Source organism: Phycodurus eques, chromosome 3 (assembly GCF_024500275.1).
Source record: "Phycodurus eques isolate BA_2022a chromosome 3, UOR_Pequ_1.1, whole genome shotgun sequence".
Classification (NCBI taxonomy): Eukaryota; Metazoa; Chordata; class Actinopteri; order Syngnathiformes; family Syngnathidae; genus Phycodurus; species Phycodurus eques.
This window is the reverse complement of record NC_084527.1, coordinates 500,404-528,179: the sequence shown is the minus strand read 5'-3', so window position 1 is coordinate 528,179 and position 27,776 is coordinate 500,404. Positions and strand designations below refer to the sequence as shown.

General features: G+C 50.6%; 1 protein-coding gene across 7 annotated transcripts; it reads left to right on the top strand.

The window, feature by feature from the left end:
• The first annotated feature begins 50 nt into the window (after positions 1-50).
• On the top strand, positions 51-27,776 carry grin1b (glutamate receptor, ionotropic, N-methyl D-aspartate 1b). Of its 7 annotated transcripts, none has more exons than XM_061671246.1 (21): positions 51-543; positions 1,065-1,321; positions 4,897-5,031; positions 5,283-5,459; positions 9,556-9,618; positions 10,131-10,228; positions 10,480-10,601; positions 15,018-15,192; positions 15,628-15,778; positions 15,856-15,942; positions 16,049-16,184; positions 17,514-17,641; positions 18,463-18,627; positions 18,711-18,829; positions 18,914-19,026; positions 19,098-19,246; positions 21,532-21,689; positions 22,560-22,721; positions 23,353-23,522; positions 23,701-23,846; positions 23,956-27,776. In XM_061671246.1, coding segments are annotated over exons 1-21 (2,778 nt in total). In that variant the 5' UTR covers positions 51-542; the 3' UTR covers positions 24,022-27,776. The 7 variants fall into 7 exon arrangements, with proteins under 7 accessions (XP_061527230.1, XP_061527232.1, XP_061527236.1 ...); XM_061671247.1 differs by having other exon boundaries at positions 52-543; positions 23,413-23,522; XM_061671248.1 differs by lacking the exon at positions 9,556-9,618.

Sequence of the window (27,776 nt, the reverse complement as noted above, 5' to 3'; positions counted from 1 at the left end):
ACGTCCCTCTCAAGTGGCCAGCGTGTGTGCGCATGCGCGTGTGCGTCCGTGTGGGGCGCGCGCGTTCGCCGCTCATGCTCGCTGCTGCCGCGGCCGCGCGCGTCCTGCCTGTCGTCGATGTCTCGGGAGCGCCCGCGCGTGCATCACGGACAGTCGACGCGAGCGTCCTCTTCATCATCATCATCATCGTCGTCGTCGCGAGGTCATCCGGACAGCAACGAGAAGCCGAGCTGCAAAGGGAAAAAGCTGCGCGTGCGTGTGGGCGCGCGTGCGCGCGATCGAGGTGCGTCGTCGGAATCAACAGGACGACAGAAAGGGAGAAGAAAACAAACAAACAAACAAACAAAAAACAACACAGTCAACGTGTCAACAACGGAGCGTCCCTCCGTGAAAAGCGGACCACACCGGACCGGACCGCACCGGACCGGACCGGACCGAGGCAGACACCCAACCCGCGGCCGACGGACGCGCCAAGGAGACCGGAAGCAGCTGTGCTCATCAATCGGCGGCTGCTTTTATTGTGAAAAACAAGCGTTTCGCACAGTAAGTGCTTGCTGACGTCAATAGGAGCGTAAACAGCTGCTGTGACGTCATCATTCCCACGACGATCTAGCGGCTCACGCTGTGCTTTACCTTGTGCTGTTGTGTGTTGCTGATTGGGGAAAGTTTGCCGTTGTGTGTGTCATGATTTGTATTCAAAGTGTCTTGTGTGTAAATTGTTTTGCGTAGTGTTTTTGTTTGTGTGTCTAAATTGTGTTGTTGTGTACACGTGTGTTTGTTTTTGGGTGATTTTTTGCGTACGCTGTGTTGTCGTATGTACGTGTTAGTGTTGTGTGCGGTGTGCATTTTGTTGTTCACGCAAGAATGTGTTCGTCGTGTGCGTGTAGTGTGTTGTGTATGTTTTTGTTGTGTGTCAAGTGTGTAGTGAGTGTGTTGTTTCGTGTTTAAAGTGCGTTGTGTTGATTGGGCGGAGACGTTTGTTTTGTGCGTTGTCGTCGCCGGAGCGTAAACATTTGCTTGCGCAACTTAGCGGTGGTGCTGTGCCCCCTGTGCCCCCCCCCCAGTGGAGGTGCGCGCGTCCCTGCTGCTGCTGGCGCTGCACTGCGGCGCGGTGGCGCTGTGCGGCTGCGAGCCGCGCGTGCTCAACGTGGGCGCCGTGTTGAGCCAGAAGCGCTACGAGCAGGTGTTCCGCGACGCCGTGGCGCACGCCAACGCCGTCTACGGGCGCGACCGCTTCAAGATGAACGCCATCGCCGTCACGCACAAGCCCAACGCCATCCAGATGGCGCTGTCCGTCTGCGAGGACCTCATCTCCAACCAGGTCAGCCCGTCGGCGCAAATCCGGGCCGCGGTCGCGACGACCCCGAAAATCTGCCCAGTTTTTGCCACATTCAACAAATATTTATCACGGAGAAAATAACTTCGTCTTTAGTCCCGTAACGCTAACAACAAAAAGTTGTGAGTTACAGGCCTGAACATTTGACTCTTTCAAAATATTTCTTTCACTTACAACAGAGAGGGAAAAAAAATGGTTGTTTTTAGCAAATCATCATTAAGTTTGAATTTTATGGCTGCAACACGTTCCCAAAAAAGCTTGGACAGGCTCACGTTTACCACGGCGTTACATCACCTTTTCTTTGAACGAACATTCAAGAAACGTTTGGGAACTGAGGACACTCATTGTTGAAGCTTTGTCGGTGGAATTCTTTCCCATTCCTGCTCGATGTACAGCTTCAGCCGTTCAACGGTCCGGGGTCTCCGGTGTCGTATTTTACGCTTCATCATGCGCCACACGTTTTCAATGGGTGACAGGTCTGGACTGCAGGCGGGCCAGTCGAGTACCCGCACTCTTTTACCACGAAGCCACGCTGTTGTAACACGTACAGAATGCGGTTTGGCATCGTCTTGCTGAAATAAGCAGGGGCGTCCGTGAAAAAGACGTCGCTTGGATGGCAGCGTATGTTTCTCCAAAACCTGTATGTACCTTTCAGCATGAATGGTGCCTTCACAGATGTGTAAGGGACCCATGCCATTGGCACTAACACAGCCCCATACCATCACAGATGCTGGCTTTTGAACTTTGCGTCCATAACAGCCCGGATGGTTCTTTTCCTCTTTGGCCCGGAGGACACGACGTCCACAATTTCCAAAAACAATTTGAAATGCGGACTTCGTCGGACCACGGAACACTTTTCCGCTTTGCGTCGGTCCATCTTAGATGAGCTCGTGCCCAGAGAAGCCGGCGGCGTTTCTGGGTGTTGTTGATGAATGGCTTTTGCTTTGCATAGTAGAGTTTCAAGTCGCACTTACGGATGTAGCGCCCAACTGTATTTACTGACATTGGTTTTCTGAAGTGTTCCTGAGCCCACGCGGTGATATCCTTCACACATTGATGTCGGTTTTTGATGCAGCGGCGCCCGAGGGATCGAAGGTCACGGGCATTCGATGTTGGTTTTCGGCCTCGCCGCTTCCATGCAGCGATTTCTCCAGATTCTCTGAACGTTTTGATGATATTATGGACCGTAGATGATGAAATCCCTCAATTCCTTGCAATTGTACATTGAGGAACATTGTCCTTAAACTGTTGTACTATTTCCTCCCGCACTTGTTCCCAAAGAGGTGAACCTCGCCCCATCTTTGCTTGTGAATGACTGAGCAATTCAGGGAAGCTCCTTTCCTACCCAATCACGGCACCCGCCTGTTCCCAATGAGCCTGTTCACCTGTGCGATGTTCCAAACAGGTGTTTGATGAGCATTCCTCTTTTTTGCCACCTGTCCCAGCCTTTTTGGAACGTGTTGCAGCCATAAAATTCTAAGTTCATGATTCTTTTCTAAAAACAATAAAGTTTATCAGTTTGAACATGAAATATCTTGTCTTTGTAGTGTAGTCAATTAAACATGATCTACAAATCATTGTATTCTGTTTTTATTTATGTTTAACACAATGTCCCAACTTCATTGGAAATGGGGTTGTACCAAAGGACGAATAATTGTAAAACAGTCAAATGTTCAGCATGTAATTCATATCTTTATTGTTGTCAGCGTTAAAGGACCAAAAAAAATAAGTTATTGAATTCATTATATATTTGTTAAATTAATCTGCCGAATAATCGCTCATCGAAATTCTATTCTGTCAAATATCGGAATTGGCATCGGCCTCAAAAAAATCCAGATCTATTCAATATATACAAGGTCAAATTAATAATGTGTTCTGTCATATATAATACCACCTTAATAATGGCATCGAGGTGTCATCGGACTTGCGGCCGCATGTCTCGGACACTCGGGTGAAGGGAGGGGCGGAGCCGTCAACCGATCACCACCCGGTGGTGAGTCGGGTCCGACGGCGGGGGAAGATGCCGGTCCGACGTGGCGGCCCCAAACGTCTTGTGAGGGTCCGCTGGGAACGTCCGGCGGAATCCCCTGTCAGAAGGAGTTTCAACTCCCACCTCCGCCAGAACTTTGCTCACGTTCCGGGGGAGGCGGGGGGCATCGAGTCCGAGCGGACCGCGTTCCGCGCCTCCGTCGCCGAGGCGGCCGACCGGAGCCGTGGCCGTAAGGTGGTCGGCGCCTGTCGTGGCGGCGATCCCCGCGCCCGTCGGTGGACACCGACGGTGAGGGATGCCGTCAAGCTGAAGAAGGAGTCCGATCGGGCCGTTTTGGCCCGATCGGACTCCTGAGGCGGCCGACGGGTACCGGCTGGCCGAGCGGGTTGCAACTTTGGCGGTCGCTGAGGCAGAAATTCGGGCGTGGGAGGAGTTGGGCGAGGCCACGGAGAACGACTTCCGGACGGCTTCGAGGAAATTCTGGTCCGCCGTTCGGCATCTCGGGAGGGGGAAGCGGTGCACCATCGACACTGTGTATAGTGGGGATGGGGCGCCGCTGACCTCGACTCGGATGTTGTGAATCGGTGGGGAGAATACTTCGAAGACCTCCTCAATTCCACCAATGAGGAAGCAGAGTCTGGGTTCTCTGAGGCGGGCTCTCCTATCTCTGGGGTCGAGGTCACGTGGTTCAAAAGCGGAAGTGGTTCAAAAAGCTCCTCGGTGGCGAGGCCCCGGGGGGTGGATGAGATTCGCTCGGAGTTCCTGGAGGCTCTGGACGTCGCGGGGCTGTCCCGGTGGACACGCCTCTGCAACATCGCGTGGACATCGGGGACAGTGACTCTGGATTGGCAGACTCGGGTGGTGGTCCCCCTTTTTAAGAAGGGGGACCGGAGGGTGTGTTCCAACGGCAGGGGGAAGCGCTTTCCGAAACGGTCCCGCGTGCAGCAAGGCTTCGGATGTCTTCATTTCCGTCTCCTCCCCTAAACGAAGCGAACCTCGATAAGCGCTTTGCGGACACGCCCCCTGCATTGCCCGACGCACGCTTCGAAGACTCGCCGCATCTCGTAACATCGATAGCGATCCGCGTGCAAGTATCCGGGCTGCTCCGTGTTTTGCTTCACGTAGCTCAAGTGCTAACATGGCGCTTCATGTCGCCTCAATGTCCTGACGATTGACGTCCGGCTTCATCGTTCTCCACGCTCAACGAACGACGTCGTCGCGGCTGCGCAATCGCCCGTCGATCGTCGGCGGCGGCTCAGCCAATCGCGGCGCGCTCGCACGCGCGCATGCACGCGCACGCGTGGCGAGGCGGTCTGCGGCTCAAACGAGGCCAACGCGGCGTCCGCGGCGATGGCGGTCAGATTAACGACATTACACGTTCGTCTGCATGCGCGGATTACACGCACACTCACCGAGACACACACAGATAAACACGTGCACACGTTCTGTCATTCTCTCTCTCACGCACACACACACACGAGAGACAGACTCGTGTGCACGCGGCGCTGATGTGCGCGTTGATGATGTCGCGACAATGCCGATGCCGCTGATGATGATGATGATGATTCAGGTGTACGCCATCTTGGTGAGCCACCCGCCTCAGTCCAACGACCACCTGACGCCGACGCCCGTGTCCTACACGGCCGGATTCTACCGCATCCCCGTCGTGGGCCTCACCACGCGCATGTCCATCTACTCCGACAAGGTGAGCGCACGCGCACGCGCACGGCGGTACCCTGGCTTACGAGTGCCCTGACAAGTACAAGTAACTAAGTCACTGACAGTAAACCAACAGGAAATAACAGTAACTAAGTACAGTTATATTTTGATTTAAAACACAAAAATATGCTGGCGGTTTTTGCCATTTTAATTCATTTCACTGGGAAAAATGAATGTGTGTGTGTGTGTGTGTCTTCATGTGTGTGCGTACGCGTGCGCATGTGTGCGTGCGTGTAGAGCATCCACCTGTCGTTCCTGCGCACGGTTCCGCCGTACTCGCACCAGGCGAGCGTTTGGTTCGACCTGATGCGAGAGTTCCGCTGGAACCACATCATCCTCATCGTCAGCGACGACCACGAAGGGCGAGCCGCGCAGAAAAGACTCGAAACGCTACTCGAGGAGAAGGAGACCAAGGTGACGGACACACGCGCACACCAGTGGATACACTCGCACGCGTACGCATAACGGACACACACACAGACAGACACACGTGCACACAACACACAAAAAAGACACACCTTTGGTACACGCGCGACATATTGACACACTCAATGTACACCCAAATAAACACACACACACACACACACACACACATTCACATACGGTGAATACACACACAGACCACAAGTACACACTCTAAGACTCACGCACACACACACAAACACGCCTTCTTTCTCTTACCACGGCGACAGCAGACCACACGTCCCGCCGTTCAATGCGAAAACGTCACTCTGACTCCGTTGTCATGGCAACAGTCAGTTTTCCCATTTCCCGAATATTCTCGAAAGCAGCACACGCGCGGCGGGCGTCCTCACAAACATGTGCCAGCAGTACTTCCTGTTTTGTCATCTTCATCGTCATCTTCCTCTGCTTGATTAGTCGTCTTCCTCCTCATCAGGTCATGTGACTTATGCGACCCAATTAGCACACGCGCTCACCCCCAACCAACAAACACGCCGCCGCTAGCCACATGCTAACAGGAATAGCTAATTCAACGCTGTGCGAAAAGACATTTTTGGGGGGCACGTGTTAGCACGTTAGCATCTCTTAGCAAGGAGCCAATGGCGTGCTCACTCATGGTGTCTTCAGCCATACGGTGGCTATAAAGGTCTACACACCCCTGTTTTTTTTAAATGTCAAAACAGGAGAGGGGGAAAATTTGACCTAAAACGCACACAGTTGATACACAAATAGAGACACGTGACACACGCACACACACACACGCAGACACATGCAGTAGATACAGGTAGGAGTTCACATGGATGGTGGAAAAAGTTTAGAAATTTGTCTTGGTCTCATTTTTTAATATCACAAAAGCTTGGCTTTCAAGCAAGGGTGTGTGGACTTTTGATATCCACTGTAGCTCATGTTAGCGTTGGCGCTTTCCGCCTGAAACGTGTTAGCGTGCTACTTGACGGCCTCCGTTTCACTGTTGACGTTTTAATCCGGAGCACTTTGAATTCTTCACGAGCTCTCAAATGGGAATTTTCACGGGACACAAACGAGCTCCTTGAATCTTGGAACGCAGCGGTGGCGCCCCCGAGCGAGTCGCTAGCACGTTACTATTCATGGCGTCATCAATAATAAATAAGACCACATCGATAATATCGTGGCCAGGTAAAGGGCTTCGCGTATTGATGCGTACGAGGTGTCCCCTTGGTGTGGTTGGAGGCTTTTACTTCGCAGGACTGCGTCCACGTTACCTGGAATAGCGGTCAAACTAGCGCTATATTAGGAGAAAAATGTATTTGCAGTCAGTGGCGTCCTTTGCTGCCTATCTTATGCTTCGATCCCCCAGGATGGGATAACGGCACTTGACTCATATTCTACCAATGCAAGTATTTGGGATGTGATATTGTCCGTACGGTGCCTCAGTAAAGTTGTGAAATCAAACGCTCCACGCATTCCCGAGTCGCAGCCGTTTTTCCGCCGAGAGGCCTGAAATCAGCGCGTCGGAACTTCTGCGTCTCATCGACGTCACTAGCGAAGATCTCCGCCTACCTCTCCGCCGCCGACGTAACAAACGGAGGCAACCGATCAGCGGAAAGGGGGCGGCGGTCTTAGCCAAATGTGGACAAAGCGGATCCCAAACTGTCTGAAACAGAAGTAGCCGTCTTTTCTGCTCGCTCGGATGACAAAAGCGAGGTGTTTTGGGAAACGAAATTGAAACTTTGATACTACGTCCACGTTAGACAGTCACTCGACGGAGGTCGAAATCGACAAAATACGGCACTCGCAGGCCGCCGATACCGCTCGGACACCGCTACTGACGAGCGCCGCCGAAGGAGCCAAAACCTTTCCCTTGTGGAACAAGAGAATTCCCTTCCGCCGGTCGGGCGACCTCCAGCTCCACTGGCTTCTCCGCCTCCTCCGGCGTCACGTACGCGCCGCGGCGCGAACCCCCGCTACGCCCTGCGTCGTCAGCCGCGCGGCATCCCCATCGGGTCGCGGCGGCATCGAGGAGGCGCAAAGAGGCCGCCGCCGACTCCCCTGCGCTTATCGTCGGGACCTCCGCGGTCCGACGTGCGGAAATAAACAGATGTCGTGTCTGTCGCCGCCGTGGTTGTCCGCGTTGAAACGTGCCGCCGTAAACTGCAGCATTTAGAGAACCTTAAATGTGACTTCATCTCGCTCGTCAACAACATCCTGGACTCAAACAGGCAGCTCGTCGTCTCGGGGCCCTTTGCTCGCTTTCGCTTTGGCGATGAAAGCTTTGGCCGCGTCAGACAACTTCACATCTGGCTCAACGGATACGGACGCCCTGTGTGGACAACTTCGCCTCTTTCTTCAATAGACCGGACCTTTGCAAATCGCACCGGATATCATCCGTCATCCCTGAACACTGAACTCACTCCGCGCTCCTGCGATGTGCTCTCAAAATGGCGGTCAGTGCATCCGAAGCCCAGTGTCATCCTCATTCGCCACTGGCCACGCCCGCAGTATAGCGAACCTTCGTCCAGCCCAGGATGAACCTCCAGGGGCCTTCCAGAATGAATAAGTGGGAGGTGGACCTGCCTTCTCCACGTTCGCATAACATCGGCTTCAGATGAGCACACATTTGACATGGCAGGTGGGTAGGTAGATCATTCACCCCATGCGGAAAATTTGATTTACTAGCTTCTTCCTAAAGTTTTTCAAACCTTTCCACATGACCCAGTGTTTGTTATAACAAGTGAAATCACACATTTTTGCAGTAATGTAATGGATAGCAATTAAATTGTGTAATCTCGTTACATGTAATTATGAACATTATATCAATCAATCAGTCGTATTAGGCTAACATGCTAGCAGACAAGTGTTAACATCATTGGTGTTTCCAAGAGAATTGTGTAATGCACGCAAACTTGATGTGCACGTCAAGTGACACTAAATACTAAACTTGATCACATTAGCCCCGCCCACTCACATGTCTAAAAAACTCAAATGAAAAAAAATCTAAGTGCTTGTGATTGAAAAGTCAACTGAATGGGAATGTGTGTGTGTGTGTGTGTGCGTGTGTGCATACGCGCGTCAATTAGCGTGCTAACATGTGGGTAGAGCAAATACTAACAGGCTAGCATCAAATAAACGTGTAAAAGTGTTGTCCTCATTTTTTCGATTTCAACAGATTCACGACACACTCAATTAAGCTAACGCTAAAGGGACACGCTGCCGCTGCGCTAGCTTAGCATCATCGCTACTGAGGATGTTGCATATTTTGCTTTCCTGCGAGTGTGTGTGTGTGTGTGGGGGGGAGTTAGCTACGCTATGTTACACTTGGCTCAGAGACTGAGCTGAGGTTTGTGCTATGCTAGGCTAACAGTTGGGTTGTGTCACCTCTTGAACTGAAAAAGTTGAAAACAACAGTTTGTTGTTTTTGTGTCAAAGTGCCTCAGATTGTTTCTTCGCCTCTTAAAATAGCTCGAGGTTTAAATTTGTATCCTATCATCAGCTCATTTGCATATCAAACAAATAAAAACACACAAAGAGCACACAAATTTGTCTTCGGTTGATGACTTACGAAAAATAAATGAAACCACAACACAATCGAATCTAAATTCATCCATAGAAAGAAAAAGAAAAAGCACACAATTCATGCTGATGACATCACACGTGGGCCAGCCTGTGCGGCGGCTTTCATATGTGTGGGTCAGTGTGCGTGTGTGTCGGTTTGTGTGCGTGTCTGCGCATGTTTCTGGCTGGCTGTGCATGAGTCTTTCTGTGTGTGTCCGTGTGGATGTGTCTGGCTGTTGGTGTACACACGTGTCTTTGTGTGAGTGCGTGTGTATGTGGGTGTGTCAACTTTTGTGTGAGTGTGGTTGTGTTTGAGTGTGTGTGTGTCCGTGTTTGTGCGCAAGTCAGTTTTAGTGTGTGTAGACATTTGCCATGTGTGCGTATTATTATAGTGGTCAGATTTCATGCGTCAGGTGGTGTGTGTGTGTTCCAGTCATGTTTTGTGCGTGTTTGTGTGTGTTTTGTGGGAGTGTGCGGTTTGTGTGTGATGTTCTCTCTGTTGTCACACGACCATCAGACTAAAATCAGGAACTATGAAAACGTGGACCAACACGGCTTTGACTTCCGGAGAACGCCTAAGGTAGAAGATTGTCTAAGGTAGAACGCTTGCATGGTCCAAACGCTGCACGCCACCCGCCCGCCCGCCCAACCGATCTCGTCCGTCAACCGAAGCCCCGCCCACCCAATCCAGAGATAGCCCTTATCCTGGAGGCAGCCATCTTTCTTTTGGTTTGTCATGACCTTTGGCAATGTTGGGAATGCAGGAAAGACACGCCCCCTCCTCCTCCCCCCCTTACGTGAGGGATGCATGCGGGGTCTGATGGACGCCGCCCTCGAGTCTTTGGTTTGATTTGCGCTCGTTAACATACAAACATGCACGTCCCTGATTGGTTGGTTGGAGTCTTGCATGTCCACCAGCTTCCACTCCCTGCTCCCCATTGGATGCCCCCCCCCCCCCCCCCCCCCCACACCAATTATTATTATTATTATTATTAGTAGTAGTACGGGGCGAGCGGGAGGGAGCACGGTCGGGGAGGGCGTGGCCGCTCGCGTGCTAACGAAGCGTGCGCTATGCTGTGTTGCGGACTTCAGGCCGAGAAGGTTCTGCTGTTCGGCTCCGACACCAACCTGACCGCCTTGCTCATGGATGCCAAAGACCTGGAGGCCCGCGTCATCATCCTCTCTGCCAGGTCAGCGCGCTGACCGCTAACTGCTACATAGCCACGGGCTAATGGGCTACTAGCTGCTTGCTGACTGGTTTTGAACTTGTTGCTTACAGGATGTTGAACAGTTGCTAACAGGGATGCAGCTACTCGCTAACTGCTGATTAGCTGCTCGCTAATATGGATAGCAACTTACGAAGCTCACAAGTGTCCCGTTTGTTGTGTGTTTGTGTTGTGTGTCTGTGTGCGGTTTGTTGTGCCTCAATACCCGGCGGCAGCGAGGACGAGGCGACGGGCGTCTACAAAGCGGCCCGTCGTCTCAACATGACCGGTTCTGGTTACGTCTGGATCGTCGGAGAGAGAGAAATGACCGGAAAAGCTTTGAGCGAAGCGCCGGACGGTACGCAACACATTGCACTCTTCCTCCTCCTCCTCCTCCTCCTCTTCCTGTCTCCGTTCTGCTTCCATCCAACTTGTTCTCTTCTACTGTGTCCATGCTTAGATAGAGCCAAGCTAACATCTAGCTACATTAGCAAGTGCTTCGTGAATAGCTTCTACGTTTGCATCTAGCTGCTACATTAGCATTTACTGCATTAGCAGGTGGATGGTAAAGATCTGCTACGTTAGCAATTTGGTTGTGTCGTGGCTCAGTGGGAGCGTTCGCGAAACGTCACCGTGACGTAATTGTGGCGCATGCGCATTAACATTGGTTGGTAGAAGTCCCATTGACTTCCATATCATTTTGGCTAAGAAAGCACATTTTTGTGTCTTTTTATGGCAGTACGCAAGTTTGGGCTAGCTGATGCCAAGCCAAGCAACCACAATTAGCCTTAAACACGAAGTTACGCACAAACGCGTCCCCCGACTGAAGGGATATATTTGATCGACCATTTGTAATTTGTATACGACAGTAGGCCTACTTAAGAGGTTAAATAGCACCAAAAGTAACAGAGGCATCAAGTATTTAAGAGTGAGATGCAAGTTATTACCTAATGTGAGATGTCTCTTTTGTTTGTGCCAAATATCGTTCGAATGAACAATACGATATCTAATATCGGAAGATTATATTGCAAAACAATACGGTCGGTCAGTTTGGTTCCACGCGTAAGCTTCCAATGAGCTTCGTGTGTCTTCGGGATGCCGAAAAAGCTCGAAGATTCCTTCCTTGACAATCTGTACGTTCGGCACAAAACGCAACACGACACTACCGTTTATGAGTGAACGGAAATCCGCGGTTAGCTGCTGACTTTCCGCCAACCGAGACGCCACGTGACCGTTTGGTGACCGCACGGCGAACGCTCCCGTCGATGACTCAAAAAAGGCACAGACAAAGACTTGATTTGTCCTGAACACGGAGTATTTGTAAGCGCCCGGGACACCGTTCCCATTCTCCCATTCCTGGAAGGATACAAGTAAAGCCTCGTTCATCATCGAGAAACCCCCGCAGACAAACAAATCATTTAATATATCCATCCGTCCATTTTCCGAAGCGCTTATTGCTGGCGCCTATCCCAGCTGACTCTGGGCGATAGGCGGGGTACACCCTGAACTGGTCGCCGGCCAATCGCAGGGCACGCATCGGCAAACAATCATCCGCACTCACAGTCGCACCTACGGGCGATTTAGAGTTGTCAATTAACCTCGCATGCATTTTTTGGGATGTGGGAGGAAACCGGAGTGCCCGGAGAAACGCCACGCAGGTGCGCGGAGAACATGCGAACTCCACACAGGCGAGGCCGGGGATTGAACCTGCAACCTCACAACTGTGAGACAGATGTGCTAATTACTTTATAAAATGATTAGTTTCATACAAACACGTCAATGCCAATTTGTGAAACTGCACTTTCGACAGGTGCAAGTATTTTATTTGTCCACTTGAGGTCGCTGTCCACACACAGACACGCACATAACTATTAGGCATGCCCTGCTTGAATAATGTGAACACTAACCCACGTGGGGCGGCACGGTGACCGACTGGTTAGAGCGTCTGCCTCAGAGCAGTTCTGAGGACCGGGGTTCAATCCCCGGCCTCGCCTGTGTGGACTTTGCATGTTCTCCCCAGTCCTCCTTCCCGATGATAGCTGGGATAGGCTCCAGCACACCCGCGTGAGGAGAAGCGCGACAGAAGATGGACGGATGGATAGCTTGCCCGTTTCCTGGGTAAACCGTTTACACGACATCCTCACACTCACTGCTCGTCAGCAAGAAGCGTTATGGGTTCTGCGAAATCATTGCGCTTGTGTTTTAAAGTGCGGTACTGAAAGTAAAGTTTGCTCTTTAGTTGCATTTGTTCCTGTCGATATTGTTATGAGTGTGTGCATTAGCTATGCGTCTGGTGAATTTATTTCATAAAACTCTGACTGTGGCTTGCGTATTGAACTTTCTGGACATGTGGATGCTAAAGAGCAGTACATTAGCCAAAATATGCTAATGAGTGTAGCTGCCGGTTGCTATGGTTACCGGTCACAACCACTTGGATGGAAACATGGCAGCTGTGATGCGGGAAGCTAATGGCTAATTGCCTTGTTTTCGGTGTTGCGTGGCCTCTCTGCTTTGATGTTTTTTGCCGATTGAAGGTTCAAACATGCCAACCGTGTTTGAACGTCTCAATCATGTTGCGTGCGTGTGCCTTTCAATGTTCTAACATCTTTTGTTTGTGTCATCTTCTTTAGCTTCTTTCTCCTCACGCCGCCCGCCTCTCTGCCTTTTGTCGTGTTACGCCGGCGAGGGCGGGGGGCACTTGTGGGGGCGCAGGGGCTCTATTGCAGTGAACCCCCCGTTTATCGCATGGGATATGTTCACGACCCTCCATCCCCGTGATATGGGAAAATCTGCGATAACAAGGAAAAAATAAAATATAAATGTTTTCGAATATTTTGACACCTCCCACACACACATTTAACACATTTAAACTTATGAAACATTTCAACCTATTACAATTAGAAGTTATTTCTGTATTTATTCATTTAATTTAACATTTATTTAGCCAGGGAGGAAAAAAAAAAAGATTGTCTCATGACTGTATTTGAAAGTATTCCTTTGCATTTGTTCTCACGTCAAGAAATGGGAGCTTTTTGTATAACATCACTCTGAGGAAAGGAAAAGAAGACGAGGCGTACTTGCTTCTTGCTGTTCATTTGTCACTCCCAGTGGAAGTTTACAAAAGGTAAAGCTGACACGTTAAACAAAAGAGCATTCAACTTTGTATATTGGAAAATCGAAATGGTCAACCAAACCTCATAAATCCGTTAGCTTAATGCTAACATCAATTGTAAAACACCATAGACGGGCTGATGGAAACTAGCATAGAGGTTGCGGGGGTTCACTGTGAAAATAATCTTTGCTGGTGGGAGGTGGGAGCGGACTTCTTGTGTTGCCACGGTAACCATGATGGTGGTGATGTCATTGTCTGAACAAACAAACGCTGGTAAGACGCCGCCGACGCTTCACACTCTGCCATTGGTCAGCCCGGACCACGCCCAATGCGACGTGGGCCACGTCGGTCTCACACACGCGCACACGCATGCACTGCACACGTTCACGTGTCAATGAGTGTACAAACTTGTCACAACAAGTTTGTACGCTTGACGAGTCGTCACGTCAGTGAGTCATCAACTTGTTGACACGTGACGACTCGCGGTGTGACAACTTGCTGACGATAATGTGAGGACTCGTTGACACACGTGACTACTTGTCAAGTGTACAAACTTGTCAAACGAAGTTGTCACCTGTTGTCACGTGTTATCACGTGGCAGTTAGTTGTCAAATGTCGCGTGATGAGTCGTCACGTGTCAGCGAGTCGACACGTCGTCACGTGACACACGCGACGGCCGAGACGGGACGTATGAAGGCGTGTCAGCCGTTTGCGTGTGCTGAAGGCGTCTGGACAAGGAAGGCCTAGCTTCTCATCCTTTCACATTAAGAGCCTCTTCATGTGGACCTTTTATTTTGAAAGCTCTCCTGACTGTTGACTGTTGTCGTCACATGATCAGGCAACACATTGACTTGTCAATCACAACACGTTAACATGTCAGTGACGCACAACACAACACACCGCTTACCACACAACACGCACAATGAAATGCACAAAAAGAAAGCGTGTAGTCCAAGTGATTCCCTGTCCAGAGACCTTCGGTGTCCTTCACGTGACCTTCTTCACCAGACACATGATGAAGAACACGGACCACGCTGAGGCTAGCTAGGCAGCTGCCTGATCGCATTGTTAGAATTCCAATCCAAATAAAAAACGGCAGAGTTCATGGTCCAAGTGTTAAGTGGACAGTGCTAACACTGTTAGCCACCTTTAGCCAGTGTTTCCTGTGAGCTAGCTAGCAGAATTAGTCAGTGGCTCGGCTGAAAAGGGCTTTAAAAAAAAAGTGACACACTGCAGGTTTTCTATGGGGAATGCCAAGCGCGTCGAGCAATTCTGTGACATGTTTTCTATGGTTAATGCTCACGCTCTTAGCCACTTTCAGTCAGTAGCGAGTGCTAACTGCGTTTTTTCATTTGGTAATGTCACTGGTGCGAGCCGGTTTTAACAGGTGTTTTTTTCCATTGGGGAATGCTAGCAGTACAAATGCAATTAGCAGTGGGTCATGTGATTGGTGGAGAAAAAATCTGTTGAGGAGTTTAATTAATGCGCGGCTGCCAACTCCCAGCATGCACTTTGGTGCCTGGAGCATCTCAAGCTGTAATTAAGGACATTTGTGTAATTAGCATGCGCGTGCGTGTGTTACAAGGCCGCGCTTAGCGCCGTGCGTGTTTGTAACGTGTGTGTGCGCGTGTGTGTGTGTGTGTGCGTGCGCGTGCCGGTTAGGCCTGCTGGGTCTGCAATTGATTAACGGTAAGAACGAGTCGGCGCACATCATGGACGCCGTGGGAGTGGTGGCGCAGTCCCTGCAGGAGCTTCTGGACAAAGAGAACATCACGGAACCGCCGCGCGGGTGCGTGGGCAACACCAACATCTGGAGGACGGGGCCCCTCTTCAAAAGGTGCGCCGCCCGCCACGCGGCTCCACGCGTTTGGCACGTGCCGTCGCGCGTCTTCGTTTCGCCACGTGTCGCCGACTGTTGCTCGAGAGTCGACAGTTCCTCACGTGTTGCCGCGTGTCCGACATTTGTCGCTTGAAGACAATTTTCACGTCGCCAAGTGCAAACAGTTTGTCACGTGCCGACACTCGGTCTCGCGTCGTCGCCCGTCGACGGTCGTTTGGCTATTCTGTACACGTCGTCACGTGTTATTTTGCCGTGACGAGTGTTCGTCAGGCGTCGCGCGTTTCGACAGTTTGTCGCACGTCGTCGTGTCTCAAAAGTTAGTCGGGCGTCGACATTTCGGCACGTGTCGTCACATGAAAAGAAGCCGGTCGCGTGCGGTCCGGTTTCGACGGTCGGTCGCGACGGTGACGTTGGACTACGATTGGCTGTCAGGGTGCTGATGTCATCGAAGTACGCCGAGGGCCTGACGGGTCGCATCGAGTTCAACGACGACGGCGACCGGCGCTTCGCCACTTACAACATCCTCAACTATCAGCAGAAGCCCGGAAGACTCGTACAGGTCGGAATCTTCAACGGATCGCAGGTGGGCGACGCTGGCGCACGCGTGCGCAAAATGACACCCGCTAACGCACAGTCGCATTTTGTGCGTGTGCGTGTCAGGTGCTGATGAACCCCCAGAGGAAGATCATCTGGCCCGGCGGGGAGACGGAAAAGCCCGTCGGCTATCAGATGTCGACCAAACTTAAGGTATGCTAACGCGCCGACATGCTAATGTGCTTAAGTTCTAACGTCTTCATGTACCCCTGTGCTCATATGCTCATGCGGTAATATACTCACGAATGCGCGCGTGTAGATCGTGACCATCCACCAGGAGCCGTTCGTGTACGTGAAGCCCACCAAGACGGACGGAACGTGTAAGGAGGAATACACCGTCAACGGAGTCCTCATCAAGAAGGTCATCTGCACCGGTCCCAACGGAACCGTCCCAGGTAGGAACACGTGCGCATCGGTATTCATTTTGACAGCAAATTTTGATTTGGTTTGAGTCCAAGTCTTTGGACTCAAATGTCATTTAGTTTTGTAATCATCGAAATGGTTTTAGTTTCAGTCTACTTTTCGTTGACAAAATACCTTAAGATTAGAGTTGACGAAAGCGCCAGTAAATTTAGATTGACTAAAATGAAAAGTGTGTAAAGGGTATGGTAAATGTTCCCTTCCATTTCTGAAAGTAATTACCTTCCTCTGGATCAGCGGTTGTCAAAGTGCGCTCCGAGTACGACCGGAGATCTGTGGCCTCCCACCGACAAACGTGTACCTCGTGCCGTCGAAGGGGAGAGCATTTATTTGTTCTGTCTGTCACTATGCCTCACTGGCCTAAATAGACACGATTTCTTGTAAACAAGAAATCACTTCCGTCAAATGTGACCCTTTCCCACGGCACACCGAAGAGCGCTCGCGGCTCCGACGGGCCCCGCTTGGGAATCGCTGCCCACTGGAGTCGCTGAATTGAATGTTCGCATTTGGAAAATAAATGGAGTTGTATTTAACTTCAATATATTTAGGATTCATATTTGAGAACAGTTTTCAAATATGTATTTAGCAGCAATTGAATTGAACTTTTGTTTGTGATCATTTTCTGATTGGCGCATTTCAGTACAGTTTGTGTTCTCCATATTCGAGCACAAGGCGATAACGTTCACAGCACGCGGGCGTGTTCCAGTTGCTCGAGAGCTTCGCCTTTCGGCTCAGCTCCTCCTTCACCACGACGGACCGATACGAAGTCCGCATCGCCGCGGACGCCGCACCGATCCGCCTGTCGATCTCCCGTTCCGTTCTTCCTTCGCTCGTGAACGAGACCCCGAGATACTTGAACTCCTCCACTCGGGGCAGGATCTCGTCCCCGACCCCGAGAGGGCACGCCGCCCTTTTCCGACCGAGGACCGCGGTCTCAGATTTGGAGGCGCCGATTCTCAACAAACCCGTTTAACGAACACAATTGTTCCCGTCTCCCGTGCGCCGATGCGAAACGGCAGGAAAGTCCCGCTAAATAATCAATACAAATCGTATTTTGAAGACCTTAACACGCAATTACCTGTGTGTCGTCGACTTCGGCCGCCTCGTCACACTCATTTGCTTCCGATTGTCTCATTTTTATTCGTCGACAACAATGTCAATACGCTTCGTCGTCGTCTTAATTCCCGGAAAAACATTTGTATGTCGTCATCGTCACGTTTTAGTCCAATTAGTTGACTGTGAGCGCAGCCAAACGTTTTGGTCAAGACGATTAACAGCGGTCCGCACGCGTGTGCGTCTTGCAGGTCAGCCGACGGTTCCTCAGTGTTGTTACGGCTTCTGCATCGACCTCCTGATCAAGTTGGCCATGAGCATGAACTTCACGTACGAGGTTCACCTGGTGGCCGACGGCAAGTTCGGAACGCAAGAGAGAGTAAGACGCGCACGCGCCGGCCCGCCCGCTCGCTCGCCTGACAAAATGGCCGCATTGCACGAAGGACTTCGTCTCGTACGTATGGTTGAGATACGTGCGTCCGCCGTGTTTGAAGAAGGCGCTAACGTGTATTGGGGATGCGTGATTCCGTTACACGTGCGCGGCTCCGCCCGCCGATCGAAGGACCGCGTCAGTGGCAACGCCTCGTCACATTTCCTTCTTGCCGGGACCGCGTCTGTTTGTCCCCGTTGCCCTGGCGACACCTTGTCACATCATCGTCCCTGTTGTCGTGACAACCACATCATCTGGCAGAAAAGTGCACACCACCTCCATTTTCTCCTCTTTCTCCTCGTTTTCCCTCTCTGTCTTCTTCTTTTCCTTCCCGTCCTTCTCCTTTTTCTCCTTCTTCTTCTGCTCCTCCATCTTCTTTTCCTCCTTTTTCTTCTTGTTTTTCTCCTTTTTCTCCTTCTCCTTTTCCTCCTTTTCCTTCTCCCCTTCTTTTCCTTCCTCTCCTTCCCCTTCTTCTCCTCCCTTCTATTTATCCTTCTTCTTTTCTCCATCTTCTCTGTCTCCTTTTCCTCCTCCTCCTTCTTGTCCTTCCCCTTCACCTTCTTCTCCTTTTCCTTGTCCGCCAAGGCCAGAGGAAATGTGGCTCGGCTACCGCGGTAACGAAGGCCGTTCCGGACGGGCGAGCTCGCGGCAGTCGAGGGGTCGCGGCGAGCGACGTCCCAATTGGGGGCGGGGCGGGGCGGGGCGGGCGGGCGGTTTGGGCGAAATGTCGGCGCGGTTCCGAAGCGCGTTGTGACGACGTGCGCCGGCAGGTGAACAACAGCAACAAGAAGGAGTGGAACGGCATGATGGGCGAGCTGCTGGGCGGCCTGGCCGACATGATCGTGGCGCCCCTCACCATCAACAACGAGCGCGCTCAGTACATCGAGTTCTCCAAGCCTTTCAAGTACCAGGGCCTCACCATCCTCGTCAAAAAGGTGACTCGCCCGTCCGCGCGTTCGCTTCGGAATGACGACGGCGGCGTTGACCGGTTCGGCGGGCGGCGCTTGTGTGAGTGCAGGAAATCCCTCGCAGTACGCTGGACTCCTTCATGCAACCTTTCCAGAGCACCTTGTGGCTCCTCGTCGGCCTGTCGGTGCACGTGGTGGCAGTGATGCTCTACCTATTAGACCGATTCAGGTAGGAACACGCGCTACGCGTTTGACGCGACGTGACGGTCTGCCTCGTGTTAGCGAGCGTGCGCTAACGCCTGCGCGCGTGCAGCCCCTTCGGAAGGTTCAAAGTGAACAGCGAAGAAGAAGAAGAAGACGCCCTCACCTTGTCCTCGGCCATGTGGTTCTCCTGGGGAGTTCTGCTCAATTCCGGGATCGGAGAAGGTGAGCCCGCCCGGCGCGCGGTCCCGGCGTGTCGCGAGCGCGTCTGAAACGTGTGCTTTCGCCCCCGCCAGGGGCCCCGAGGAGTTTCTCGGCGAGGATTCTGGGAATGGTGTGGGCGGGCTTCGCCATGATCATCGTGGCGTCGTACACGGCCAACCTGGCCGCCTTCCTGGTGCTGGATCGGCCTGAGGAGCGCATCACTGGCATCAACGACCCCAGGGTCAGCGCCAACGCGCGAGATCGTCATCGTGTCCTCCGCTTCTTCACTCCCCCCCTCGATGGAAAGCTCCGTTAGCGTTTAAAGGAGGGGTCCCAGGATTCGTTGTAACGATTCGACTCGTATCGTGATTCACGGACGATGTCTAGAATGAGCCCATTCCAAACGATCCGGTGGCTTGAAACCTATTCAGTAACTTTCTCGCCAAAACGTCAACCAGAGTGACAGAAATGTTCTCCCTGCATACTGGACAGCGCAGGTGGAATTCTTTCTCGTAAGGGAATCGGGTCCAATTTATGATGACCACAGTTTGCCTTCCTATTCGAGCGCCACATTTGAAAATGTGCTGCAGTTTTCCTCCAAGTCGGCGGTGTCGCTACGGCTGGTGTTGGCTAGGACGCCGCGGGGTGGAGTTTGCGTTGCATTTTAGGGCCAATTCCGGTAGCCGTTTTTACGCTGCGGAAGAAGGAACAAAGCAACTACGATGGCCACCGTGCAACAGTGCCCGCTCGAACAAAAACGGACCTAGATCAGAATCAGAATCAGAATCATCTTTATTTGCCAAGTATGTCCAAAAACACACAAGGAATTTGTCTCCGGTCGTCGGAGCCGCTCCAGTACGACAACAGACGGTCCGTTGACGGAGAACACGAGATGACGCGGTTAATTATATTGCAAAATGGATCGAGAAGGCGGCGGCGTCGGTGGCATGAGGGACCAAGGGGAAAGCTGAGCATGTGACTAAAGCAGACCAATGACGAGAGAGGATCTCCGGGGCCACGCGGGAGTTTAAAGAGGCCCTAAAGCGCAAGCGACGGCTCACCGGTTTGAATTGCCAGTCGGTTGAAGCGCGGCTTCTCGTGTTGTTTTCAACATGGAAATAATACAAATACAGCGGTAGCATAAGAAAGGAAGCACGTTAAACGCCCAGCACGCTAGTGAGCTGACGCTAGGACTAGAAAGCCACACGTCCGAGCCAGAGACAACAGCCAGCCTGAGGTCGCCATGTACGAGAACTACATTGACCCATCGGGTTGCGTACGTTATTTTCATGACATCGGTTTAATGAACTGAAGTTATTTTTTTTTCAGTGTAGGACTCTCTTTGGCCTCGCTAGTAAGACAAAGCGGGGCACTAGGAGAACAACTCGTGAGCTTAGTTCCGCGGCCGGTGGCGCTGCCGGCCTACTAGTACGCGGCCGGACCTTGAGCGGGATGTCGAGGAGACGGAAGACCTTTGCATGACCTTTGACCTCTCTTTTGGCAAAGTGTCTTTGCACGTGTTCCCCGCGTGTCTCCCGTGTGTGCGTTTTGCATTGATGGCTTGTACATCGATTTTCGGGCTTTTGTGTTGTGCGTGTGTGTCTTTTATGTGTTCGCGTTGTGTGTTTTTTTCTTTTTACGCGTGTCGCATGTTTTACGTCCTTTGTGAGTATTCTTCGTGTTTTGCTTGTGTTTGTTTACGTGTTCAATGTCCGTTTGAATATTTTTCTTGTGTGAGTGTTGTTTTGCGTTTTGTCTTTCGCTCGTGTTTGTCTTGTGTGTGTTTTGCGTGTGCGTTTGTTTCTCGTTGTCGATGCGTTCAGTTCGCCGGCGACATCGTGACGTCGTCCCGCCCTCCTCTGCGTCATCTTCATCACATTTCGTCATCCTGTCCTCCTCCTCATCATCATCATGCCACGGTAAGATTTTGATCTTCCAACGGCGTGTGTGTTTTCCGTTTTCTTTTTTTTGCATGCTTCTGTGTCAGGTTTTTTTTCGTCTTTTTGTATGATTTTGGGCGGCACGGTGGACGACCGGTTAGAGCGTCAGCCTCGCAGTTCTGAGGACCCGGGTTCGATCCCCGGCCCCGCCTGTGTGGAGTTTGCATGTTCTCCACCCGTGCCTGCGTGGCTTTTCTCCGGGCACTCGGCTTTCCCCCCACATCCCCAAAACATGCACGCTAGGTTAATTGAAGACTCTAAATTGCCCGTAGGTGTGACTGTGAGTGCGACTGGTCGTTTGTTTGTCTGTGCCCTGCGATGGGCTGGCGACCGGTTCAGGGCGTACCCCGCCTCCTGCCCGAGGAGAAGCGGTGAAGAAAATGGATGGATGCATGATTTTGTGTTTTTTTCCATGTTTTGCATGTTTTTTGTGTGTCTTACGTATTGTTTGAGTCTTTGCGTGTGTTTTCCGTGTTGTTCTTTTTTTGTGCTTTAGCGTGTGTTTGAAATGCATGCATTTTTTGCATATGTTTTTAACGCGCTGACGTGTGTTTGTTTCTCTCTCTTTTGTTTTTGCGCGCGTCAGCTGCGTAACCCGTCGGACAAGTTCATCTACGCGACGGTGAAGCAGAGTTCAGTGGACATTTACTTCCGGCGTCAAGTGGAGCTGAGCACGATGTATCGGCACATGGAGAAGCACAACTACGAGAGCGCCGCCGAGGCCATTCAGGCCGTCCGAGACAAGTGAGAAACAAACGCCTCCCACGCTACCTTACACGGACGGCTGTTTCTACATCCGACTGCTGCCCTGAAAGTCACGAACGAAAGCTCAACCCCGTACGCGCGTGCGGCGGCGTCCCGAAGACACGAGAAAGAATCAACCGGTTTCCGCTCCCGCACGAAACGCCGGTCTGGAAAAGCGACTTCGATCCCGTCCCAACCCGAGCGGCTCCTCTCGTTCCCTTTAAATGCGAAAAAGTCGCCAGTCGCGGTTTTCGACGCGGCGGAAGAAGAAACCGCTTGGGGGTGGCCCCCTCCTCTTCCCTCTTCTATGATGTACAATGATTTAGGAAGTACAATATTATCGAGCGTGATTTTGTTCTGAAATTTTATTTATGTTTGGTAGACTGGGACGGATTAACGGCATTTTCCGTCATTTCAGATTTGAGAGTATTTTGAGTTCCGAGTGGGGTCATGGAACAAATTCAACCCGTATCTCAAGTCGCTGGCAGCGTGCGGGACGGGGAAACGTTTTCTACACGGTCTCTTCGTATGGCAGTCCGTCAGCTGTCGCGGGCGGTCCGGAACGGGTTTAGAGGTCACTCGACGTAGCCCCCACAGATACCGGCGGCTGCGTGTTAGCATGTAGGTTAGGACGGACCCGCGGCGATTGTCAAGAGCCCAGCCTACCGTGCGTACCACCGCCCGCACCCTCGCTTCCGGCACTTTTAGGAAGCGCCTCCTTCCCAAAGGCCGCGCTACTTTTGCTCCATCATCTTCTCCGTTTTCAGGCCCAAACGACAACAAATACAAGCTCACCTGCAAAAATCCAGCTTCATCGAGAACAAGAAATCAATACGTGCGCTCTGCTCCTCCCCTCTCCGTCCCCGGTAGCAAACTGCACGCCTTCATCTGGGACAGCGCCGTGCTGGAGTTCGAGGCGTCGCAGAAATGCGACCTGGTGACCACCGGGGAACTTTTCTTCCGCTCGGGATTCGGCATCGGCATGCGGAAGGACAGCCCCTGGAAGCAGAACGTGTCGCTCGCCATCCTCAGGTGGGTGACCGACACCTGCTACGCACGCCGCCATTTTGCACATCTTAAGAGATTTGAGATCGATCATTGAACAGATAATCTCAACACGCAACACCTCACCCGTAAAGATTCCCATCTTGAAATCTCGCGCGATCTCACGAAACCGAAGACGGGCGGACGCTCGCGGGTACGCGTGTTTGCGAGGGTGGCCGCAAGCGGGACCGTCGTTTTGGAACAAAAAAATACGCCGGGCGCGACCCAGCCAAAATGTGTCGGCGAGCCGCTTTTGGGTCCTACAGGACCGGTTGTCCCGCAGTCCCAAAAAGCGCACGGGGAGGGAAGCACGCCCGCTTCCTCGTTCCTCGGTCAGCTCGCTTCTGGCCGGGCTACATCGCGTTCTCTCTCGGCGTCGCGACACGGGAGACGTCGGCTTTCCTCACGCGCAAAAATTCCCGATCGTAAATATTGAAGGCGTTCATTATTGAAGATTGTCGGCTCCGACCTGTTTTGGACCCTAAAATCGGGACCAATCTGCTCTTAGCGCACCTCAGACCTGAGGACGATGTTAAGGATGATTTTAGCCGTCGGATAGTCTGGAGCGGAATCGGGCCCAAAACAGCCCGGTTGTCTTGACGTGTGTAGCGGGCCTTAGCGACAGGCCGACGAACGGAGCCGACAAACCGACAGAGGCGTCGTTCCTCCTGCTCCTCAGTTCTCACGAGAACGGCTTCATGGAGGACCTGGACAAGACTTGGGTTCGCTACCAGGAGTGCGACTCCAGGAGCAACGCGCCCGCAACGCTGACCTTCGAAAACATGGCAGGTGAGCTGCTCCGGCGTCGTCGTCTTCTCTGAATCCTCTTTATTTGCCAAGGATGTCAAATGTAATGTGCTAATGCCGATACGATTTTCGTTCTTATTTTATTTTTTATTTTCTTCTGCTCCTTCTCATTCGTCTTCTTTTTCTGCTGCCGCGTCTTCTTCTTGTCGTTGCGGTTCAGGTGTGTTCATGCTGGTGGCGGGCGGCATCGTGGCGGGCATCTTCCTCATCTTCATCGAGATTGCCTACAAGCGCCACAAGGACGCCCGCAGGAAGCAGATGCAGCTGGCGTTCGCCGCCGTCAACGTCTGGAGGAAGAACCTACAGGTGATGACGACCGCCGCCTTGATGGCCGTTCGTATGATGATGATGATGATGATGATGATGAAGAAGACACGTTAACGTCGGTGTGTGCGTGTTCCTCCTTCCCGTGCAGCCGTACCCGACCGACATCACCGGACAGATCAACCTATCGGATCCCTCCGTCAGCACCGTGGTCTGAACGCTCGGGCCACGCCCGCCGGCTGCCCGCGCACGAAACACCGACATCTGAACACACGCGTGCGTACACAACACACCGAGTGTTGATTTTATTTTCAAAAGTGTTTTAGTGTTTCCTGATCATTTATCAGGTGGGCGGAGCCAGTGGAACAGGAAGTGGCTTCCGTTCACTCACTTAAATTGCAATGATAAAACCATATTTGTTTGTCGGTTACAGTGGGAAGGGTATGAAACAGGAAGTGACCTCAGCAGGATATTTGTTCATATTTTCTATTGCGCAATACAGCAAACGGTCAACACCGCTGGTTAGCTTTAGCAAGTTAGCTTCAGTGTCGCAGCTATAGATCTTAATGCCCCGCCCACAAAGCTCCACAGGTTCCGCCCCCCGACGCTCCCACGGCACGCTGGGATCGATGATGTCATCAGACCTATATTATGATGTCACTCTGTCTACCTCCACCGGCCAATCGACACGCAGCACGCTAGCTAACTAGTCAAACGCTTCACAACACTTGTTGGTTTTAGCAGCTTCACACATTTGTTGTTAGCATTGAGGAAGTTAGCCACATGTAGCATTTTCAGTTAGCAGCTAATGTTAGCATGTTTAGCTGGTTTTATGTGACAGAGACCTGCGACATCTCATGCAAACGTCACCACTTGTTCACTGACCACTTGCTCATGCGAACTCAGCATTTTATAGCCAACTCTACATGTGTGTATTTGGCTATTGCTAATAGACGCTAATTCAGCCAGTGCACAAACGTCAACAGACTTTTTATCAGTAATGTGTGAATGAAATATTGATTTACGCTAATTGTGCTAATTTAGCTTTTCAACTTGAATCAGTGATGTCATCAAATGTTTTAAAATGGGTGTCAGTCATTTGAGTTCAGAGGCCACATTCCCCCTGATTTGATCTTAAGTGGGTCGAGCCACTATGTTCGTGGCCTAAAAAGCTATAAATAAGAAAAAATCCATTTTGTTTCCCATTGTTTCAGTGCAAATAATAATTTGTCATGTTGCAAAAGCCAATTTCAGAATGTCATTTAAGTGGGAAGTGCTCATTTAAGAGGTCGTCAGTGCGACCTCCAGAGACAAAATTAGCAATGTTACTTTTATTGAGCAATAGCAGTGAATGTGTTCTCTATCCCCGCAGTCGGATTGGACCCCCCCGACGTGCCAGTTGTGGCCCGCGGGCCGTACGTTTAACACCGGTTTGTAGCTGTTTACTCAGAGACGACGACGATGTTTTACGCTCTTTTCTCTGCCACGTGTAGCATTTCCAGTTAGCAGCTCTTGTTAGCACGTGTAGCTCGTCGGGTGCGCGTACATCGACGGAGATCCTGCGACGTATCATATGAACTTCACCGCTTGTTAGCCAAACACTTGCTAATGCTAAGTGAGCATTTATTAGTGTGTGTTTGATGCTAATCCAGCCAATGCACTTTTGTTAACTTTTAATCTGTCGTTCGGTTAAAAGATGGACTTTTCTCTGACGCTAATTGTGCTAATTTAGCATTTTGCTAACTTCTAGTGATGTCATAGGGTTATTTTTGTTTTTGTCATAGTTTTTTGTTGTTGTCATTTTTAAGGCAAGACGATGTTTTTTATTGTTTACAAGATGTTTACATCGATTTTACGCTTGGTCAAATAAAACCTTTTTTAAAATTTTTTTCATTTTCCGACTAAGCTAACACGAAACTTTCTCCTTATGCTAGCTCAACCGATTAATCAGACTTTTATTGTGAAAGCCACTCTAGTTACACACGACTTAGCGGTCGCCTCTACTTGTACTTGTAAAAACGCTCCGATAGTACAACATCCGATACCAGCCTGTCATATACAATGGAAAACATGTACTTAATTTGAACAGTTGCACTTGAAAAAAAAAGTAAGTTTACCACATTTTAATGTTCAAATGAAGTCAATTCAAAGGAGTGCTTTTTCCGTGTGCGTACTGTACTATTCCGTCCTGTCAGAGCGTGCCGTCTGCAGTTTAGCAGAAAGCAAACAGTTCTTTAAAAAAAAAAAAAAAAAAGTGTACTAGCTGTTTCTTGACTCCAGTTTACTGTAAAACGTAACACACAATCAAGACAATTACACACGTGTATTTAACTAAGCACATAATCCTATAAATACACAACCTCAATTTAGCTAGCTTAATGCTAACAATGCAAAATGCCATTGATGGGCTGACAAATAACATCAATGTCACTTTAAAAGAGCAGATACAGAAAGATGATGCTTTCTCCACTGCAAAAACAAAAAAAGATTTTCTTTGCGTTATCTGCATGTGCGACCACACTGCCCCCTGGAGGCCGAGGCGTACACAACACATGCAACGTAGGACAGCAGATCACGACCCAACTTTTTTGTAGGCCACTTTAAAAAACAACCGCGGCTTCACAACGAGCTGCACGTCAGAAAGGTCCAACATAAAACATCAAACAGAAGAAATAAGATCCTAAGAAAAAAAATTAAGTCCCTGTAAAGTAAAGATTAATGTGTTGTATATTTGATTCGCTACAGAAAAAGTGTTTGTTAACCCTGCCACATTTGAATGATTCAAAAAAATTCCGTCCTCCTCACGCCGCCGTGACCCGCGGCGCACTTACGGCCGGCAACGAGGCCCTGGAAAGCGGCCGCGACAGCCCGAAGCCCCGGTCCGCGCGCTGGCCGTCATGTTGGACTTTTTTTTTTCTTTTTCGGTCCCCTGACAGGGAAAAGCCGAAAGTCACTTCTGCTTTTCCCTTCTCATCATGGCTGACAACAAGGCGCTCTAAAGCCGCCACACAAGCGGACTATCTGAAGGGAATATGCTTTTTAGGGTGGCGGCATACAAAGATAACCTGCTAATGTCGACGAAGGCGCTCAAGTTGTTATAAAGTGTGTGGGGGGACCACGCCTGAGCGCAATTGCGTCACTACGGCCTGCTTTAGCCACCCTCCCCAAAAATCCGGAAAACTGAAATGGTGAAAAACACAATTACGTACTACACTTCTCAAATGTAAGTACTTGTACTCTTACTTGGTCTGAAAAATGTGCTATCGGTACATCCCTAGCCCTTACACCTGGATCGACTTTAGACCTGGTCCAAAGTTAGACCAGAACTAACTTTAGAGCTGATCTAACTTTAGACCAGGACCAACTTTAGACCTTCTAACAGTCGAAGACGAGACAATAAATTAGGTGTGTCTCTCTGAGACATATTTCATATTTTAAAAATAAAAGCATGAAAGAATTTATCATATATTTGATCCCTTTTTAAAAATATGTATGAATATGATGATGATTGTGTGTATTACCTTATCTCCATATGTTCGTGTTTTCCACATCAAACAGTTAACCCTTGTGAAAATGTAATAATAGTGTTTTATTTATGTAATTTCATTGCATCAGAAGTTATGCTAGTGACATTTCCCAGCTTGCTAACCTTTGCTAGCGAACATTTTTAGAAGCGCACATGAACGCACGTTTTGTGAACGCTAATGTAGCAACACATTAACCTTTAGTTCAGTGATGTCATCGTGATTGACGCGCAGCAAATGTTAATGCTAACACGCCAGTGCTAAGTGTTGTCTTTGCGTGATGTCCTATGCTGGAAGGAGGCGGAGCTAATGTACAAACCCGCAATTTTTTTTCTACTTCCTGTCTTGAAAAGTGTGCAAAGTGACTCATGTTCATGTCAAAATACAAGTTTATGATGTAAATAATCATGTTCATGGTGAAATAAAAGTTTATGACTATAGACAATCA